This window comes from Moschus berezovskii, chromosome 11 (genome assembly GCF_049115385.1).
Source record: "Moschus berezovskii isolate FMDL1 chromosome 11, NW_MosBer_1.0, whole genome shotgun sequence".
Classification (NCBI taxonomy): domain Eukaryota; kingdom Metazoa; phylum Chordata; class Mammalia; order Artiodactyla; family Moschidae; genus Moschus; species Moschus berezovskii.
The window spans coordinates 88,711,126-88,732,052 of NC_142470.1; the positions used below are offsets into that span (position 1 = coordinate 88,711,126).

Below are 20,927 nucleotides of genomic sequence, written 5' to 3' on the forward strand. Positions count from 1 at the left end.
AAGTACGTCACTCGGCCTAGCGGAAGAAAGCTCCGGGCCTTGCGCGCGTGCTTCGCTTGCTATGGCGGCGCCCGAGAAACCTTTGCATTTCGATGCAAAGCGGCCCTGGGGCCCGGAGAAAGGGCTAGAAGATCCGGACGAAGACGAAGAGGATGATAACGATGAAACCGAGGATGCGTTCTCCCTTCAGGAAGTGTTGCGGCTCGGAGGCACCAAGGTAATGGCCTCGGGCTCCCGAAGAAAGGAGACAGGCGCGTGGAGGGGTCGCGAGTGGAATTGCCCCGCGAGGGGCGGGTCAGGTGGCCCAGCAGCCCCCGAGCTGCGGAGCGGGAGGGCGTCGCGGACTCAGACCCCAGCTTCGGAATGTACTCTGCGCGTTTCCTGCACTTTCCCGTAATATTGCAAGAGAAATGTTGTTTAGAATTGAACTTTTTTTTGCCGTGTCTTTTCTTAGAATGTAGGTGATCTTCTCTTTTTATATACCCTGACGTAGTATATAAATGGCACTCCATCAGGTCGGAGAGGACTGACTGTTGTTCCGATCTTCTCTTTTTATATACCCTGACGAAGTGTATAAATGGCACTCCATCAAGTCGGAGAGGACTGACTGACTCTTGTTCCGACCTCTTGACATCCGTGTTTGGGACCCCACTGGTGTTAGAATTTTAACTTAAGTACACATACCTGCTCACTTTACGCTCGAGAATCTTTCTGCGCTCGTGGAATTTACATATTAATGAAACAGTAACCAAACTTTGGAATAAACAGTATATCAAACGCTGAGTAAAGCTATGACGAAAGCTAAAACGAGGGAAGATAATGAGTGGGAAAGGGCGTTACAGTTTTAAACTAGGTGATTGCGGAACCCACCACTGAGGTGTTTGAGCAGAAAACTGGAGGGAAGAAAGGAGTGAGCCCTTTTGGTTTTGTTGTCCCAGGAACAGTAAAATAGTGCAGCTGAGATCAAGTGAGATGAGAGAAGAGCGGTAAGAAATGAGGTCAGAGACATGAGAGGGTGGACTATGCTCTCATTTTATGGGAAACCTTTAGAAGATTTGGAGCAAATATGTGACAGTTTGGCTTTGTATTAATTGTTTTGAGGGTAGACTTTCTGGGCAGTGTGGGAGGGGACGGAGTGGGGTCAGCGATTAGAGGCAGGAGAAATGCGGTTTCCCTGGACAGACTGACAATTTGGTCTGTACTTGGGTTGTGTTTTAAAGGAGGAAGTGCATAATGAAAGGTCTTCTTTCCCACTTTAATCTCCGGCCATGCAGTTTCCCCTTCAGGAAGCAATCATTTTAGTGTCTTTTATATCTTTCAAACAAATACACACACCCCTATATTTATTATTTTTTGCACAAAAGGTATATACTATTTTAGATCTTTGTCTTACTGTTTCAGAGATGCTTCCATATCAGTATATAAAGTTCTGTCATTGGTTTTCTGTCACCATAAATCATTATCTTAATTCATCTAACCAGCCATTTATTGCAGATACTTGTCAATCTTTTGCTATTCTAAATAATGCTTCAGTAATAGCCTTGAATATGTGTATCTTTCCCCACATTAGTAAGTGGATCTATATACACCTAAATTTATAGAAATGGAACTGCTGAGTCAAAGGATGTATGTCAGGTATTTTGATTGATGTAGGCAAATTGCTTTCCATAAAGAACTTCCATCAACTGTATGAGAAAGTGCTTTTTTTCCTTCACCCTCTCCCCAGCACCACCTGTGTTAGTATCATCTATGCTTGTCTGACATGTTTAAAAATGGATATGTCATTGTGATTTTAATTTGGACTTCTTTAAATGTGAGTGAGGTTAGGCATCTTTTCATATTTTTTAAAGAACCTCTTTTTTTATATATATATACTTGCACATCTTTCTGTTGGATTGTCACTTCCTTAACTGATGCATAGGAACTTTTATATTAAATATTAAGCCAGATTGCTTTGATATGAGTTGCCAGTTAGTTTTTTTCCAACTTATCTGTCTTCTGATTTTTGTATGTTTTGTGTGTATGAGAGAATGGTAAATTTATCCATTCTTTTTCATATGGGACCTGAGTTTTATGTCATATTTAGAATTTTTCCCTACCCTGTTTTTTGTTTTTGTTTTTTTTGTGTGTGTGTGCTTTCTCCTGTTACTCTATAGTTTTGTTTTTCACATTAAAAAAATTTTTTTTTGGCTGTGCCACCTGACCTGCAGGGTCTTAGTTACCTGACCAGGGTTTGAACCTTGGCCCAAGGCAGTGAAAGCGCAGAGTCCTAACCACTGGACTGCCAGAGAATTCCCTTTGCATTTAAATCTTTGTTTTATCAAGTACTTTGGGTGTGGAAGGGAGCCCAGGCAATACTATGGTAAATCAATTTCATGGATAATTGATTTCAGCAATATAGACATCATTAACTTTTGAAGTCTTAATTAAACTGTTAGATTTGTAATTTATATTTAACTTTTCATATGTTTCTATGCAGCAAGATTATCTTATGTTGGCTGCTTTGGATGAGAATGAGGAAGTTGTGGATGGAGGCAAAAAAGGAGCAATTGATGATCTTCAGCAAGGTGAACTGGAAGCATTTATTCAGAATCTTAGTTTGGCCAAGTACACAAAAGCTTTCTTAATTGAAGAAGATCAACCAGCTAAAAAAGAAGATGCCAGCAAGAAGGAAGCAAGAGTATCTAAAGTAGATACTAAAAAGCAAAAGGCAGCAGAAATTGAAAGTAAGGTGAAAAATAAGAGGCCAGAACAGCTTTCTGATGAGAACAACAGTGCTGTAACAAAAACAAAGAAAGATAAGCAACAGGACATCTTTGAATTTTTTGAGAGACAGACATTGTTACTTAAGTCTGGCGGCAAATGGTATGATCTGGAGTATAGCAATGAATATTGTTTGGAACCCCAGCCTCGGGATGTTGTGTCTAAGTACAAAGCCTTGGCTCAGAAGTTGTATGAACATGAAATCAATTTATTCAAAAATAAGACGAATAACCAAAAGGGAGCCTCTTCTACCTGGATGAAGGCGATTGTATCCTCAGGGACTCTAGGTGACAGAATGGCAGCCATGATTCTTCTTATTCAGGATGATGCTGTTCACACACTCCAGTTTGTGGAAACTCTCGTGAACCTTGTTAAAAAGAAGGGCAGCAAACAGCAGTGCCTCATGGCTTTGGATACTTTCAAAGAGTTACTCATTACAGACCTTTTGCCAGATAATCGAAAGCTACGGGTTTTCAGCCAGCATCCTTTCAACAAACTAGAGCAGTTGTCCAGTGGCAACAGGGACTCCAGAGACAGAAGACTCATATTATGGTATTTTGAACACCAGCTGAAACACTTAGTGGCTGAATTTGTGCAAGTCTTAGAAACTTTAAGTCATGATTCGTTAGTAACCACCAAAACTCGAGCCCTCATGGTGGCTCATGAGCTTCTTTGTAACAAACCTGAGGAAGAAAAGGCCTTTCTTGTGCAGGTGGTAAATAAACTAGGAGATCCTCAGAACAGAATAGCCACCAAAGCCTCCCACCTGTTGGAGACACTGCTTTGTAAACATCCCAACATGAAAGGAGTTGTGTGTGGTGAAGTAGAGAGACTGCTGTTCCGCTCAAATATCAGCTCCAAAGCCCAGTATTATGCAGTTTGCTTTTTAAATCAAATGGTCCTCTCTCATGAAGAAAGTGAACTAGCTAACAAATTAATAGCTCTTTATTTTTGTTTTTTTCGGACTTGCATCAAGAAAAAAGATATTGAATCAAAAATGCTCAGTGCCCTTTTAACAGGAGTGAATAGGGCATACCCCTATGCCCAGACTGGTGATGACAAAGTGAAGGAGCAGGTTGATACGCTGTTCAAAGTGCTGCATGTTGTGAATTTTAATACCAGCGTGCAGGCTTTAATGTTACTCTTCCAAGTCATGAATTCTCAGCAGACAATATCAGATCGATATTATGCAGCATTATATCGGTAAGTACTTAGCATTGTAATATGTGAATGAGAAATAATGTGGTATGATATACTGCAGTGCCCGTCTTGGGGGCAATAGAATGAAAGTAGGGTTTTTGGCACCCCTTGGTAACTTGCTCTTCACCGGCTTTTGAGTCACTTAATCTTTAGTTCCCTGTTCGGTATCTGTATTAATATGCTTTGAATATGTCATTTATTATTTTTTGTTTTGAGAAGTCCCCATCCTTGATCCTATATTTCTTTCCTCCTATCCTTCACACTGCCATTTAATTGTTCATTCAACAAGAATTTTTTGAATGTCAACTATGTGCTGGATACTATTCAAGAACTCAGGTATAGCACAGTGAACAAATTTCCAACGTCTAAAACACGTTGGGGAAGACAAATAAATGGTAAACAAAGTTTTTACATAGGAAGGTTGAGGAGCATTGCGGTTTTGGAATATTTTTTTTAGTATTAAGATTTTGGTACTAGAATTACTGAATTTGCAACTGTCCTGCAATACACCCATTCAGGGGAGATATTTTGAAGTTTGTATACTTGGAAACTATTGAAGTACAACAAACTATGTATTTCTAATTCATTTTTCTAATTTTTCATACATACAGCTTGCAAGAAACATAGTGGTTAACATTTTAGATCTAAGCCTAGATTTGAGTCCTATAGTTTATCCAAAGGACAAATTGCTTTAATTTTCATTAAAGCCCTATTGGTAAACATGATTGATCCCATTTTACTGTGCTTTTATTTGTCTGTAAAATGAAAAGGAAAGCACCTATCTCATAGGGTTTTTAATGAAGATTATGAAACTTCCCCACAGCTACACAGCTAAACAATGACAGAACTGAGGTTTTAGTAAGATTAATGAGTTAATGTACTTTTTAATTTATTTATTTTTTAATTTAAGGATAATTGCTTTACAGGATAGTGTTGGTTTCTGCCAAATGTCAACATGAATCAGCCATAGTGAGTCAATGTATTTGTAAACCCATTGTCAGTGTATGCTGTGCTTTTAACACAGCCCAGCACATAGTTCAGTGCTCTGTAAATGCTGGCTGCTATCATTATTACTCATTTACATTTTTTCAATTTAATCCTTTTGTGAGCTCTCTGGTCTGTGCGGTGCAATAATTTGTGCAAGGTCACCCAGGCAGCATGAGGTCAACTTAGGTGGGAAATTCAGGCCTAGTGACGTGGAGTTCATGGTGTTGCATGGTACTGATTCGGCTGATACATTAAAGAAGATCTCAGAATTCTTTCCATAATTCTTAAGTATCTAAGTACTCTAGCCCTAATTCCCTGGTGGTCCAATGCTTTGGTCTCAGCACTTTCACTGTTGTGGCCCAAGTTCAACTTCTGGTTGGAGAATTAGGATCCTGTAAGCCATGAGGCACAGCCAGAAATGAAAAATTTAAAAAAAATTTTTAAGTAATAAATGCTTAACTTTTAGTTTGGAAAGACATCCAAGGCTGAAAATGTAGAGGTTTCAGGGTTAGTTTCTTTAGCAACTTTTGAGGGTCATAAGAATTTCTAGTTTTTGGAAAGTTTGAAATCTATTGGAAAACATATTTTTCTAATATCCATTTAACATCTCAGTGTTGAACACAGGGGTCTAACATGTCTGAGGAGTGCATTCTTAAACTCTTCAAATTATTGCTTGCCGAGAGATCTCACAGATGGATTACTTCAAAGGCCTTTTAAGGTTTTTTAAGTATTTATTTTCTCTTGATTTTATTAAAAATACTTTAAAAACTCCTTGCTATTAATTGAGGGATAAATGAAGAAATGGTTTACAAAAACGTAATTTGTCAAAAACTTCAGGAACATACTCTGTGTCAAATGGTGGAGACATATCCCTGTAAATTCTCAAATGTTTCTGTTGATGTGTATTCAGTTCAGTTCAGTCGCTCAGTCGTGTCCGACTCTTTGCGACCTCATGAATCACAGCACGCCAGGCCTCCCTGTCCATCACCAAATCCCGGAGTTCATTCAAACTCATGTCCATTGAGTCAGTGATGCCATCCAGCCATCTCATTCTCTGTCGTCCCCTTCTCCTCCCGCCCCGCAAGCCTTCGCAGCATCAGAGTCTTTTCCAGTGAGTCTACTCTTCGCATGAAGTGGCCAAAGTATTGGAGCCTCAGCCTTAGCATCAGTCCTTCCAATGAACAGCCAGGATTGATCTCCTTTAGAATGGACTGGTTGGATCTCCTTGCAGTCCAAGGGACTCTCAAGAGTCTTCTCCAGCACCACAGTTCAAAAGCATCAATTCTTCGGCGATCAGCTTTCTTCACAGTCCAGCTCTCACATCCATACATGACCACTGGAAAAACCATAGCCTTGAGTAGACGGACCTTTGTTGGCAAAGTAATGTCTCTGCTTTTTAATATACTATCTAGGTTGTATTGGAACTTATTAAAAATGAGTGGCAGAATGGATGGAAGTGTTGAAAATTTTAAACGAGAAAAAAGTGGAATATCAAAGTTTATTTGGGGAATTTTCAGGCAATCCAATGATTAGGACTGTGCACTTCCACTCAGGGTGCCCCAGGTTCCATTCCTGGTCAGGGAATTACCCACATGGCATGTGGTACAGCCAAAAATAAAAAAGTATTTGAATAACATTGACTATCTCAGAATATCACCAATAGGTACTAGAATTGTGGAATTGACAAAATGGGGAAAACTAGATAGGTGAAGAATATGAAAATATGCTTCACAAGGTTAAATATTTTCATTTCTAATGTTAGTAAAAATAAATAAAAGTGCTTAGAACAAAATTGATGATTCCACTTTTGGAGTGGATATCTGGAGGATTGTGTTTATTCTGGGTTTCCTAATATATGGGGGTTCAGACCAATTGGAATATCTCTAGGATTCAGCAAACAGGATAAAAAGAGAATTTAAGTTATATGAGCTAATAGTTCAGCAGCCTACCGAAGAGAGACTGTGGGAGAGAGAAGGACAAATAATAGCTATAGTAAAGGGTCTATTTGAAAGGCTGTAAAAATATAATTGAAACCTCATGTGACGAGTTGACTCACTGGAAAAGACTGATGCTGGGAGGGATTGGGGGTGGGAGGAGACGGGGACGACAGAGAATGAGATGGCTGGATGTCATCACCGACTCGATGGACATGAGTTTGAGTGAACTCCGGGAGTTGGTGATGGACAGGGAGGCCTGACATGCTGTGATTCATGGGGTTGGAAAGAGTGGGACACAACTGAGCGACTGAACTGAAAAATATAATTAGGTTACTTTGTTGTGTAACCACTTTATTGACTCGTAAAATTGTATATGTTTAAAGTCCCTTGGACTACAAGGAGATCCAACCAGTCCATTCTAAAGGAGATCAATCCTGGGTGTTCATTGGAAGGACTGATGCTAAAGCTGAAATTCTAATACTTTGGCCACCCCATGCAACGAGTTGACTCACTGGAAAAGACTCTAATGCTGGGAGGGATTGGGGGCGGGAGGAGACTGGGACGACAGAGAATGAGATGGCTGGATGGCATCACCGACTCGATGGACATGAGTTTGAGTGAACTCCGGGAGTTGGTGATGGACAGGGAGGCCTGGTGTGCTGTGATTCATGGGGTCTCAGAGTCGGACAGGACTGAGGGACTGAACTGAACTGAACTGAAAGTACACAGAGTGAAGATTTGATACATGTATACATTGTGATGTTTACCATCTTCAAGTTCATTAACACCTCCATTACTTCATGTAGTTACATAGTTACTCCTTGGAGGGGTTAGAGTGCTAAAGATCTATGCTCAGCAAATTTCAAGTCTACAGTACGGTATTATTAAATATTCACCATGAAGCTGGAAGTTTGCACCCTAAGCAGCATCTCCCTATTCCCTACTCCCCACACCCTACCCCTGGCAACTACCAGTCTTTTCTCTGTTTTCTATGAATTTGATTTTTTGTTTTTTTAAGATTCTATTTATCCATGAAATCAGAGTAGTCTTTCTGACTTACTTCATTAGGCATAATGTTATCCAGGTTTATACATGTCACAAGTGGGACTTTCTTCTTTCTCATGGCTGAATAATAATCCATTGTGTGTATATAACATATCTTCATCCATTCATCTGCTGACACACACACAGGTGGTTTCCATGCTTCAGCTATGTGAATAATACAGTGAACGTGGGAGTGCAGATATCCCTTGACAGACTGATTTCATTTCCTTTGGTATATGCCCAGAAGTGGAGTTGCTGTGTTATATGGTAATTCTATGTTTAATTTGTTGAGGAGCTGCCTTACGACTTTCCATAATGGTTGTACCAATTTATATTCCTAACACCCTTGTATATAAATTCCATTTTTTCCATGTCCTTTTCATTGTTATCTCTTGCCTTTTTTATAATAGCCATCCTAACGGGTGTGAGTTGGTATCTCAATGGTTTTGATTACCCTGATGGTTAGTAGTGTTGAGCACCTGTTTCATGTACCTTTTGGCCATTTGTATGTCTTCTTTGGAAAAATGTTTATTCAGATCCTTTGCCCATTTTTTAGTTGGATTTTTTGGGAGATTTTTGCTGTTAAATTATGTGAGGTTCCTTATGTGTTTTTTATATTAACCCTTTATCAGAGATTGGATCTTCGTGGTAGCTCAGACGGTAAAGAATCTGCCTGCAATGCAGAGCCCCGGGTTTGATCCCTGGATTGGGAATATCCTCTGGAGAAGGGAATGGCAATCCACTCCAGTTTTCTTGCCTGGAGAATCCCATAGACAGAGGAACCTGGCAGACTGTAGTCCATGGGGTCGCAAAGAGTTGGACACGACTGCGCAACTAGTACTACTACTTTATCAGATACATGGTTTGCAAATATTTCCTCCCATTCCATAGGTTGCCTTTGCAATTTGTTGATGGTTTCGTTTGTTGTGAAGAAGTGTTTGATGTGGTCCCACTAGTTTGTTTTTGCTCTTGTTGCTTGTGTTGCATCAGAAGGCAATGGTAAAATTAATAGAAATTACACATTAGATTTCAGCTGTGGATAAAGAAAGTGTTTGTTTTCTGGCAAAAATGAGTTGTCCAAAATTGGGTTGTATTCCTAGTGAGAGACTGAGCCATCTGTGGCTACAAGATATATTGAACAACCACTTACCATATCATGAACCATTTGTTCATTCAACAAACATTCGAGTGCTTATTAAGTGCAAGGCACGAGGGTTACAGCAGTGAATACCAGGCACAGTCCCTGTTCCACTGGACTTTGAGGGGGAAAAGGAAAGGCAACAAAATGTGTTAAACTATAAAGAACATAAACACAGGACCAATAATAATGAAGAAATCTATGGATGTGCAGACAGTTGGAGAAGAGCATTCTGGGCAGAGAGAATAGTGTGTATAGGAAGGATTTATACAGTTAGTACATTCAAAGAGAGTCTCACAGTTCACTAAATCTCACTAAGCATGTACGGTCTTCACCTGAACCGTGTGGAGGCAGCCTCTGGTCACCCAGCTAGCAGGTAGTGATGCAAGGATAAGAACCCTGGTCTAGTCCACTGCTGTCAAAGGGCAGTTTTCACTGTTTGGTTTTGGGAGCCTTCCATGAACAGTATCTATATGAAAATTACACTGTTAGGGATGTGCCCTGTTGGTCTAGAGAATGGAGAACTATGTGGAAAAGAGAAAAGAAACCCCGAAAAAGTTTCCTGCTCCTGTGGATTTTTTCCCTCTGGTGCCATCGTCATTCTGTTCTGGTTATTCACTTCCATCTTACTTCTTAGGACAGAAATTATCTCTTGTTCTAAAATAAGTAGGAAGATGAGGATATTTATTAGTTGCTGGGTTTGGGGATGTTTCATAAATACACACGTGCTCTTGTTTCTGTTTTGCAGGAAGATGCTGGATCCGGGGTTGATGTTGTGTTCTAAGCAAGCCATGTTCCTTAACCTTGTCTACAAATCTCTGAAAGCTGACATTGTGTTGCGGAGGGTGAAGGCTTTTGTGAAGAGGTTACTTCAAGTCACTTGTGAACAGATGCCACCATTTATATGTGGAGCTTTGTATCTTGTATCTGAGATCCTTAAAGCAAAACCAGGTTTAAGAAGTCAACTGGATGATCATCCGGTATACTTTACAACTGCTTTTTAAATCCAGTGGGTTCTGAACTATATTTGGTATTTTTCTTTGCTTTGATGACAGTAACATACTCAGTTCTCTGGAGCATGTAGAGTGTGAGTCCTGGAATCAGACTGACCTGGATTTTAGTCCCTGGTGTGCAGTTTACTAGCTGGGCATATTGCTGATCCTTTACTGGTAATAAACTACAATAAAGTGGGATTCTGTGATGCTGTGAAAGATTGATGGCAGGAGGAGAAGGGGGCAACAAAGGATAAGATGGTTAGATTGCATTACTGACTCAATGGATATGAGTTTGACCAAACTCGGAGATAATGAAGGACAGGGAAGCTTGGCATGCTGCAGTAAATGGAGTTGCAAAGAGGTGGACAGGACTGAGCCACTGAACAACAACAGCGTAGAGGGTTTAGAACTAGTAGATCTCTTAAACCTGTCTCCTCAGTTGTGAAATGGACATAATATCACCTGCCTTGCAGGTTGTTTATTTATAACAAGTCAGAAATTTATTTGAGGGCTGAATGCTTTCAAAGTCTCATGGATTCTTGATTGAAAACTTTTATTCCATTTAGCAATAAAACTATGGTCTCCTCTCATCTAAATTTCATTTTTGGAACTTTCATGGTTCATCAGAATTGCAATAAGTGAGTCTTCTTCAAAATCACCTCATATAATTGAATATGGACTTCTGGTTGATTAAACCAGATTCATTAAACCATTTTTTTAGGAGTCTGATGAGGAAGAAAATTTTATTGACATAGTAGATGATGAAGCAGCAGGAAAATTCACTGATGCAGATAAAGAAACAGAAACAGATACCGTGAAAAAAGCTGAGATGGAAGAAACTGAGTCTGAAAGTCATGTGGGAGCCAAGAAGGTAGAATCTGCTTCTTGGGTGCACTTTGATAACTTAAAAGGTGAGTTTCTAAAATCTTTAAATGTTTCTCTTGAATCTTTGGATTTCCTTTTGATCTTAATAGAAATTAACATTATGCACTTTAGAAGTTCTCAATATTGTTTTCTTTTAGATGGGAGCTCTCATCACCAGGTATATTTAGGATCTTATAACTAAAATTTTTAACATAATGAATCATTGATTACTTATGAACAGTACTACAGATAATAAGTAGCTTACTCAGTAATGAATCTGCCTGCAATGCAGGAGACCCAGGTTTGATTCCGGGGCGAAGATCCCCTGGAGAAGGAAATGGCAATCCACCCTAGTATTCTTGCCTGGAGAATCCCATAGAAAGAGGAGCCTGGCAGACTATAGTCCATAGGGTTGCAGGAGTCGGACACAACTTAGCATCTAAACCACAGATAAGAAGTACATATTTTTGAATGATTTAAATCTTAGAAATTAAAGCAGATACCTTTTAGAGTTGTGAAGATTTAGTGAGAAAACTGTGGTCAATAGATCTCTCTTCAGCTGTAAATGTAGTCAGTTTATACCTTTGAACGAGTTTAGTTTCTTGATCTTTATCTGTACATGTAAAGGCTTCCTACATGGAACATATATGAAAACAACACATGTGTATACAAAAGTTTGACTTATAAACAAAAGTATTTGTTACATATTATGAAGTATAATAGGAGAAGGAAATGGCAACCCACTCCAGTATTCTTGCCTGGAGAATCCCATGGACAAAGGAGCCTGGCGGGCTACAGTCCATGGAGTTGCAAAGAGTCGGACACGACTGAGCAACTAACACACACATGAAGTATAAAACTTGTGGTTATTTTGTTTGAGCATCATATTTACCCTCAGTAGTTCCTGAAAGTAATGTTTGAGAATTGAAAACTCTTTTTGGTATATTGGGTTGGCCAAAAAGTTCCTTTGAGTTTTTCCATACACTGTTGCAGAAAAAGTGGAAGGAACCTTTTGGCCAACTCCAGTAGAAACTTAGGAGTTCCATACACACATCAACTGAATTGAATCTATTAATAGAATATTAGAGCCAAAAGAAATTGTAGAAATGCAGCCTCTTCATTTAAGGCTAAAAGAAAAACACACTAGCCTTGAGGATCAAGAAAGGTGCCAGCTGTTCACAATAGCTAGGACATGCAAGCAACCTAGACATCCATTGGAAAATGAATGGATAAGGAAGTAATAACAATGGAGTGTTACTCAGCTATAAAAAAGAACACATTTGAGTCAGTTCTAATGAGGTGGATGAAACGAGCCTATTATACAGAGTGACATAAGTCAGAGAAACACCAGTACAGTGTATTAACGCATATATATGGAATTTAGAAAGATACTAATGATGACACTATATGCAAAGCAGCAAAAGAGACACAGATGTGAAGAACAGACTTTTGGACTCTGGGAGAAGGCACGGGTGGGATGATATGAGAGAATAGCATTGAAACATGTATAGTACCGTATGTAAAATAGATGACCAGTGCAAGTTTGATGCATGAAGCAGGGCACTCAAAGCCAGTGCTCTGGGACAGCCCAGAGGGATGGGGTTGGGAGGGAGGAGGAGGGGGCTTCAGCATGTGCATGAACACATGTGCATGGGGATACGTGCACCCATGGCTGATTTGTCGGTGTGTAACAAAAACCACCACAAGATTGTAATTATCCTTCGATTATAATACGTATTTTAAAAAGTTGCCAGACCCATTTCTTCAAACTTGTGGAACTCTTGGTCAGAGTAGTTCTCCTGTCTGAACGTTAGTTAGCCTGTAAAGTATACAAGAAAAGTATGGTAGCCACCAGGAAAGTTGTTTTTTAAAGAATCCATCAGAGGGCTAACCTGGGAACAATCCTTTAGAAGGATGATGAGTATGTACATTGTGAAGCAGACAGTTCCTTCTGTGTTCTAAAGGTTCCTTGTTGTAAATTTTGTAATGCAGAGTTGCTGAAAACATGAAGAAGATAGTATGAAACCTGTTCCAAGTGAGACTTCTCGGCATAATTTAATGACAAATATTCACTGCACTCTAAAGTTCCAAAAGAATTTGGACCTGTTTCATCTTCAAGTCCTTTGTCATCTTAACACTTAGGATCTAATTGACCTAAAAGAGATGGGAAGGGGAGCTTTTAATAGTTGGGATAAACATACTGCCTGGTTTATTCAAAAGCAGATGCTACCTTAGGTACCAGTTCTGGTGGGCTTGGAGTTTTTGATCCAGGTAGGATGCCCAGTTAACTAAGAGTGCTGTCGGTGACAGCATTAATCCTGGTGGGTTAGTGACTTCTTGGGCTAGGACTAGAGCATTTGAGAAATACTCTATTTTTGTTCGCAGGTGGCAAAAAGTTAAACACATATGATCCATTCAGTAGAAACCCTTTGTACTGTGGAGCTGAAAATACAAGTCTTTGGGAACTCAAAAAGGTAAAATAATTCCAAATTGTCTCTTAATTCATCTGTGCCATATGTTTGCCTCCATGGATTTAATAGTTTCTTTTCCATTTTTCCTGTAAGTGATAAATAGAGGAGTTATTTAGAAATTAGCATAAGAAAGCAATTTGAAGTATGTCACCTGGCTATAATGCCTTATAACCCGTATTTCTGTTGCCTGTAATAAACATTAAATTTACACATTTCTGCATTCACGTGTAGAAAATCTTAAATAATGTGCATGCAAAATAAGGATATTATTCACGGCTGTAAAGAAGTTTTGCTTTTCCTGAGTGCTGTTGTGTAATGGCTCTGTAAAATGGGTACATTTTGCTCTATGCATTGGATACCTCAGGGCTTCCCTGGCGGCTCGGTGGTGAACCCACCTGCCAGCGCAAGAGATGTGGGTCCGATTCCTGGGCTGGGAAGATTCCATGGACAGAGGAGGGTGGCGGGCTACAGTTCATGGGATCACAAAGAGTTGGACACAACTTAGCGACCATATTACAGCAGTTGGCTATCTCTGAAAAATTTTGTGGTAGTAGAACCGTTTGCAAGCAAAGTTACCTTGTAAATGTGTAAGAGGAACTCATTTCTAATAACTTTTCTGGGGTTTTGCTAACTCAAGTGTCTTCCTATGCAGACTCCTGTGGGTCCCTGACACCTTGTTAGCGAATCTGCAAGGTCACAACTACTTTGAAAGGGATATCAAGATATTATTTGCCTTTGTCACTGTTGATGGTACACTGGTGGTATTAAAGAAATGATGGCTAAACTGCTGGTGACTTTAGCAGAAATAAACAGTGGTACCAAGCTGTACTGATGGCCATTATATTTTTCATTGCCATATACTTGAAAGGGAGGAGGAAAGCCAGTATCACATAAGTATGATAAAGCAAGGAAAATTGTTGACTTTATCATCTTAACCCCAAAGTACCTAAATATGAGAGTTTTCTCACATCTCAAGGAAAAGTGCCTGTATAGTTGTTGGAAATGCAGCTAGCTACTTTTTTCATGAAAGACTGGCTGACTAACAGACTGGTCATTCACCTTTTGTATTTGGGAGATATTTTCTTGAAAATGAATGAAGTAAATCTTTTACTTCAAATGAAACAGCTAACTGTATCTGTTGTCAATGATGAAATTCAAGCTTTGGTTAAAATTTTAGAACTCCTATAACCAGCATCTTAAGCTTAACAGTTTATTGGTATCTTTTCTAATGAAATCCATGGTGATACTGTGGTTTTTGTGATGTTTAATTAAATATCACCAACATTTTGAAGAATTGCATAATTCACAAAATCTGTATTTTATAAATGACCAGTGCACAATGTTAAAAGTCAAACATGGATAAAAGATTTATTCACTGTAGACTAGTTAATTTTAAGTAGCAAATACCAAAAGTTGATAGGGTTTCAGACTCCATATTGCAGCTCATCTTTGGTATAGTATCAGAGGAAAAAAATCCACATTTATGTGAAAGACTATTGGTTGCTGCTGCTGCTGCTACTACTGCTAAGTCGCTTCAGTCGTGTCCGACTCTGTGCGACCCCACAGACGGCAGCCCACCAGGCTCCGTTGTCCCTGGGATTCTCCAGGCAAGAGTTCTGGAGTGGGTTGCCATTTCCTTCTCCAATGCATGAAAGTGAAAAGTGAAAGTGAAGTCACTCAGTCGTGTCCGACTCTTAGTGACCCCATGGACTGCAGCCTACCAGGCTCCTCCGTCCTGGACTATTGGTTAATCCCCCATTTTTTCCAACTATATATCTGTGTAAGGCCAAATTTCCTAAACACACTTCAACTAAAATAACATGGAATACAGAAGTAGATATGAGAATCTGCTGTCTTCTCTTAAATGAGACATTAGATTTCCAAAGCTGTAAAATAATGGTACTCTTACTACTAATGTTTATTTGTTTGGAAAAAGTTATTTTTCATTCTCCATGTTATTATTTATATTAATATGTAATAGGTTTATTATTAATTTTAAATGAACTGTAAGTGTTCAGATTTTTTTCTGTTGTAATTTCTAATAAGTATCAGTAAATATATCCCACTTAAATCACAGAAACTCTTGAGGTCTTTGATTTTTAAGTATACAAAGTGTTCCTGAGACCAGAATTTTGAGAATCACTCTTCTGATGTATTGGCTTCAGTTTCAATTGGGGGATTTTCTTAAATAACCTATAGTTTTGGTAGGAGTTGACCTTATTTCACATATTTCTTTCCAGCTATCTGAGCATTTCCATCCTTCTGTGGCTCTTTTTGCAAAGACTATTCTTCAGGTAAGTCTCAAATATTCAGAAGACAAGAAATTAAAGAAAATAAGTAATCCTGTTTGAAGTAGTCAATAACTGGTCAGTGTTTTCTCTACTAGATAGAATTGTGTATGTTTTTCTGCTGTTGTAAAGGAGCAATGACTTGTTTGATACAGAGCAACAGATAATTCCTCCCACTGTGAGATGAGTGGAAATACATGGATATTATAGAACCACAAGTTATTTATTACATCCTGATTATTTATTGCTCCTGGAGAAAGGCTGCCCTCCTCTTTCCCTTTTGCCATGTTTGTCACTCAGCATTTGATTCCTGGTTAATGGTTCAATAAACTACAGTATTAATACTGTTTGCCTATTCATAAAATCAGCAATGCACTATAGAATATGTATGAGTGTGTGCTTAATTTCTTCACGGAAAGAATAATGTGCATGAGAGGGATATTTGAAGGGTATTTTATTGCACATTTGTGCCTTTGAAGCAATGTAGTAAATGCTTGTGTTTTTCTTGTTTCGTGTGTGTGTGTATTTCAAGTTAAGTTCTTAATTCCCTCCCCTCATTTTTCAGGGAAATTATATTGAGTATTCAGGGGATCCACTGCAGGATTTCACACTAATGAGGTTTTTGGATCGATTTGTATATCGAAATCCAAAGCCACATAAAGGCAAAGGTATACTTCTATTTGATGAACTTTTCAGTTTTCACTGTTGATATTTACTAAACAACATGAGCATATATAACTAAGTTTTACATTACACTGTCTTGATTTTACATTTCAGAAAACACAGACAGTGTTGTGATGCAGCCAAAAAGAAAACATTTTATGAAGGATATTCGTAGTCTTGCTGGTAAGTATAAAGCCTGGACAGTTGAAACTGACAACAGTGCCAGTTAGTAGCACACAGATTGTGTTATTCTTTGCTCTCCTTATCAGAATAAAACCTAAGCACCAGAGATATTATCCATCTTTGTGTTCAAGAATGTATACATTTTCAAGTTTACTGTGACTGGGCCTTTTTTCTTTTTAATTACAAAACATTTCAAACATATCCAAAGTATATACACAAGTGGTATGATGGACCCACCCAACCTCTGTAACCATCACCCATCTTTTAACAATTTACATTTTGCTATGCTTGTATCATCCATAGGTAAAGCTATAGCTCTATCACTGACACCAACCCCACCCCCGTATATAATTATCTTTTATAGTTCAGACCATCTTAAGCTCTCTAATATGGGCTTGGCAGAATAGCTACAATAGATTTTTGTCACCGAGCGTTATTTTAAACTTATTTCTACAGGTATTTAGTACTTATCTTGTGAATCTAATTCTCTTTGTATTCACAGCAGACATTTACTTACATACTAGATCCCAGTTCCTTTTTGTTCAGAGTCTAAGATTCAGTTACAACTTAAAAATCATTTAATTTTAATTGACTTATCTCACAGAGGTCCAAAGACATAAAAAGACTTGCCCAAAGTTAGGGTTGGAATTAGAGAAGCCAAATATCTTTTTTAATCAAGATAATTCTGAAATTTTTTATGCTGCTGAGGAAACAGTAAAAGTGATTATTAATTTTTTTTCTCTTGAAGTTTGGATCCTGGGTGCAGTTGGAGGACAAGAGAACCCTGCTCTTTCACTGTGATCCACTGTTGGCTACAAATGATTGTAGCCGATAAAATTTCAGATGTTGGGTTTCCTCCACACAGACTTTTCCAGACTGTCCTTCACATTATAAGATGCCTTCTTTCCAACTTCCTTACATTTTGAGACTTTAGATTTATAGGTATTCTGTACTTAGTCTTAAAAGCTTGAAGAACATAAAAAGAATTACTTAAATTTTTTAACTTGTTTTCCTAGTTAACAGTAAGGAGTTCCTTGCAAAAGAAGAAAGCCAAATACCAGTAGATGAAGTGTTTTTCTACAGGTAATATATGTAATATACTGGCTCACTGGTTCATTTGAAGAGCTGTTAAATTTAAAATTTTTAGATTCCATAAATGCTTTGTTAACATAGGCCTGTCTTGGACAAATTGAAGGATATGTCAGTCCATTTTTGTTAGGGGAGTTTAGAAATGTTCAGTTTGCTAAATGTTAAGATATCTAAATGAAACTAAAACAAGTAAATGTGAGGGTTTTGTTCTTTAACAGTTTAGCACACATTTTAAGAATCCTGTGAAATTTAATCTTCAGTTTCTTTTTAGTATAATAGTTTTCTTAGAGGCTTAAATCTGTATCAATCTCATATAATGATAAGTAACTCATAAGTTATTTGTCTAAAACATGGCTCTAAGTAGAATTAGCAAAATTCATTGCACTACTATGGAGATAGGGCTTCCCAGGTGGTGCTAGTGGTAGAGAACCCACCTGCCAATGCCAGAGATGTAGGAGATACAGGTTCTATCCCTGGGTTGGGAAGACCCCTGAAGGAGGGCATGGCAACCCACTCCAGTATTCTTGCCTAGAGAATCCCATGGACAGAGGAGCCTGGAGGGCTACAGTACGTAGGCTCACAAAGAGTCATACACGAATGAGGTGACTTTTGCACTATGGAGATAAGTCCTAAACCTACTATTAAGAGTATTACTACTAATGCCTTGCAATAATAGTAAAGGAACTGTTATCTCATCTGGGTGATTGGTTAATTTGGTTTGATTTGATTTGCTTTTTAAAAACATTTTGTGTAAAGAATTTTGAGGGTATGATCCCATCGGCAGAATGCTGTTTCATTGTACCTGATATAAGAATAGGTTGAACTGATAAAATATTGAGATTAGAGGTCATTTAGAGCCAGTTTCTAACATTAGAATACTTGTACCATTCAGTGTTGATACTGAAACAACCTTTTACTGTGCCATTTAATTAAGATGACATGGCGTTTTTTTGAAGAACCAAGCCTAAACCATTGAAATTTATTATCCTTCACATTTCAAAAGTTTCCAACTGTTTTGGATTTAAAACTTTTTTCTGTAATACAAATTTTAGTCATTTATATGCCAGCTGAATTGACAGCTTTTACATTTGTTTGTGGCATAGACCATAAGTCTTCTGATAATCGTAGAACAGGCCCTTTGATAAAATCATCAAATATCAATGTATAACGTGCATTTTATTTTAGGTATTATAAAAAAGTTACTAGTGTTAAAGTGAAACAAAAACGGAATGAAGATGAAGAAAGTATAGAGGATGTGGACGATGAGGAATTTGAAAAGATGATTGGTAATTTGTTTACCTTTATAATCCACAGAGCTTGAAAATTTTTATTGAAATTTAGACTAAAGCAAAAATTGGGAAATTACAAAAGTTTACATTCAGCTCACTTGTTGCATATTATATCACACCTACTAAAAATAAGCACTTAAAACAGTTCTAATGGAGTAAAAAGGACTGCAGTTGCTAAATACTCTTTTGACATTTTCCCTCATTGCATAAAAGAACTGTAGAAAGAAGCTAAAATTAACCAGAACCCATTTAGTTTAGGGATTTAATTAAGGCCAGCATAGTACATGGATTTGTGTAGATTAATAAAATACCAGCAGTGTCAGATGTATATCATTTTGTTTACTTATCACAACAGTCATATATGTTGATTTTGGTATAAGACATGTCAAGTTTGTTATTTCTTGCTATATCTCACAATTTGTATATTGTTCTCTGGCAGACACATTTGAAGATGATAATTGTTTCACCTCTGGAAAAGATGACCTTGATTTCGCTAGGTAATCCTTTTTTCTTAAATTTTTTTTTAAACTGTTTTTTCCCAGCATTTCTCAAATTACTGTCTTTCAGAACAGTGGAGCACAGGACTATGTGTTATATAGGAGAAAGGTATTGAATTTTGGGAAATAAATATAGTACTTTCATTTTTGGACTTTTATAATGCTTATTAGTATGTTAAATAAAGGCTCTGAGCTGTCTGTAACTCTCCTTTGAAATCTGTTAATAGCCTAACACCCTGCTGGTCACCAAAACATACTGTAGAAAACAGAAACTACATATATAGTATATTAACACATATATATGGAATATAGCAAGAGGATAACGATAACCCTGTATACGAGACAACAGCAGAGACTTGGATGTGTGGAGCAGTCTTTTGGACTCTGTGGGAGAGGGCGAGGGTGGGATAATTTGGAAGAATGGATTAAAACATGTTTATTATCACATGTGAAACGAATCTGACGTGGTTGGGGGCTCCCCACCTCAACACTCTGGATTTAAGAGGCCGTTTCTTCCGGAAGTGTTAAAAAAAAAAAAAAAGATAACCTTATTACTGAATACTAGTAAGAACAGTTCAAATATATTTATGAATATAAACACAAATATCATAAAAATTAGTGAGTTAGATTCAGCAGTGTATTAGAGAGTAATAAACAATAATTAAGTGATTTTTTTTTAGCTTTCAGGGTTGAAAGATAATTTAATATCAGGAAATCTATTAATATAAGACATTACCTTAGCAGATTAGATAAGAAAAACCATTAAAAAAAAGAAAGAAAACAAAGTCCTCATTTACTTTACAAATTGTTATTTTTCTTCAGCAACATGAAGAAGAAAGCAAAAGGAGCTAAGGATGACTCAGAAGATGAAGATTCAGACGATGACGACCTTGATAATTTGGATGATGATGAAGTTTCCTTAGGAAGTATGAATGAAGAATTTGCTGAAATTGAGGAAGATGGAGGAACATTCATGGATGTGTTAGATGATGAGAATGAGGGCATTCCAGGTGAACCTTTAAACAAACTTTCTGCCTCAGCAGAGGCTAGTTTTTCTCTTAAAGGTTTTTTAATATTATCTTGTATTCAGATTTATACTCACATCAGCCAGAAATTTAAAAGATCTTCTTCCCGTCTGACTTGACCCTGAAGTTTCTGGGTTTTTAAGCAGCTGAGTTCTGTTTTGGACTTCTATTTTAATCAGTATTGAGGCTGTCTGCTGTTCCTCTTGACCTGTTATGTTATACTGCCTTTTAAAAATACTGGATTAATAATCTGCAATAATGTTAAAGTTAATCTATTCTCATCATAGTAGTTCTCCAGCAGTTTTTTTAAATTGCTTAATAATAACAGGGTTTTTATGTTTTTGTTTTTGGTAACAGAACTTGATGATAAAGTCACACTCAAAGTCAATAATAAGAAAAACAAGAGAAAGGGTACAAATGATTTTGACTTTGCTGGGTCATTTCAAGGTAAGAAAATGTATTTAGTCTCTTTTAAACCTAGGCACTGTGTGTGA

The 20,927-nt window shown here is 37.8% G+C and overlaps 1 protein-coding gene across 1 annotated transcript in view; it reads left to right on the forward strand.

The window, feature by feature from the left end:
- Nucleotides 1-20,927, forward strand: part of CEBPZ (CCAAT enhancer binding protein zeta) — a 25,125-nt gene continuing 4,198 nt past the window's right edge. The window contains exons 1-13 of the mRNA XM_055399373.2: nt 1-217; nt 2,480-3,966; nt 9,818-10,049; nt 10,786-10,975; nt 13,314-13,402; nt 15,640-15,693; nt 16,253-16,355; nt 16,465-16,533; nt 17,550-17,616; nt 18,808-18,908; nt 19,351-19,408; nt 20,231-20,418; nt 20,791-20,880. Of these exons, the coding sequence (XP_055255348.1) occupies nt 62-217; nt 2,480-3,966; nt 9,818-10,049; nt 10,786-10,975; nt 13,314-13,402; nt 15,640-15,693; nt 16,253-16,355; nt 16,465-16,533; nt 17,550-17,616; nt 18,808-18,908; nt 19,351-19,408; nt 20,231-20,418; nt 20,791-20,880 (2,884 nt within the window). The 5' untranslated portion in view covers nt 1-61. The remainder of the gene's footprint in view (nt 218-2,479; nt 3,967-9,817; nt 10,050-10,785; nt 10,976-13,313; nt 13,403-15,639; nt 15,694-16,252; nt 16,356-16,464; nt 16,534-17,549; nt 17,617-18,807; nt 18,909-19,350; nt 19,409-20,230; nt 20,419-20,790; nt 20,881-20,927) is intronic.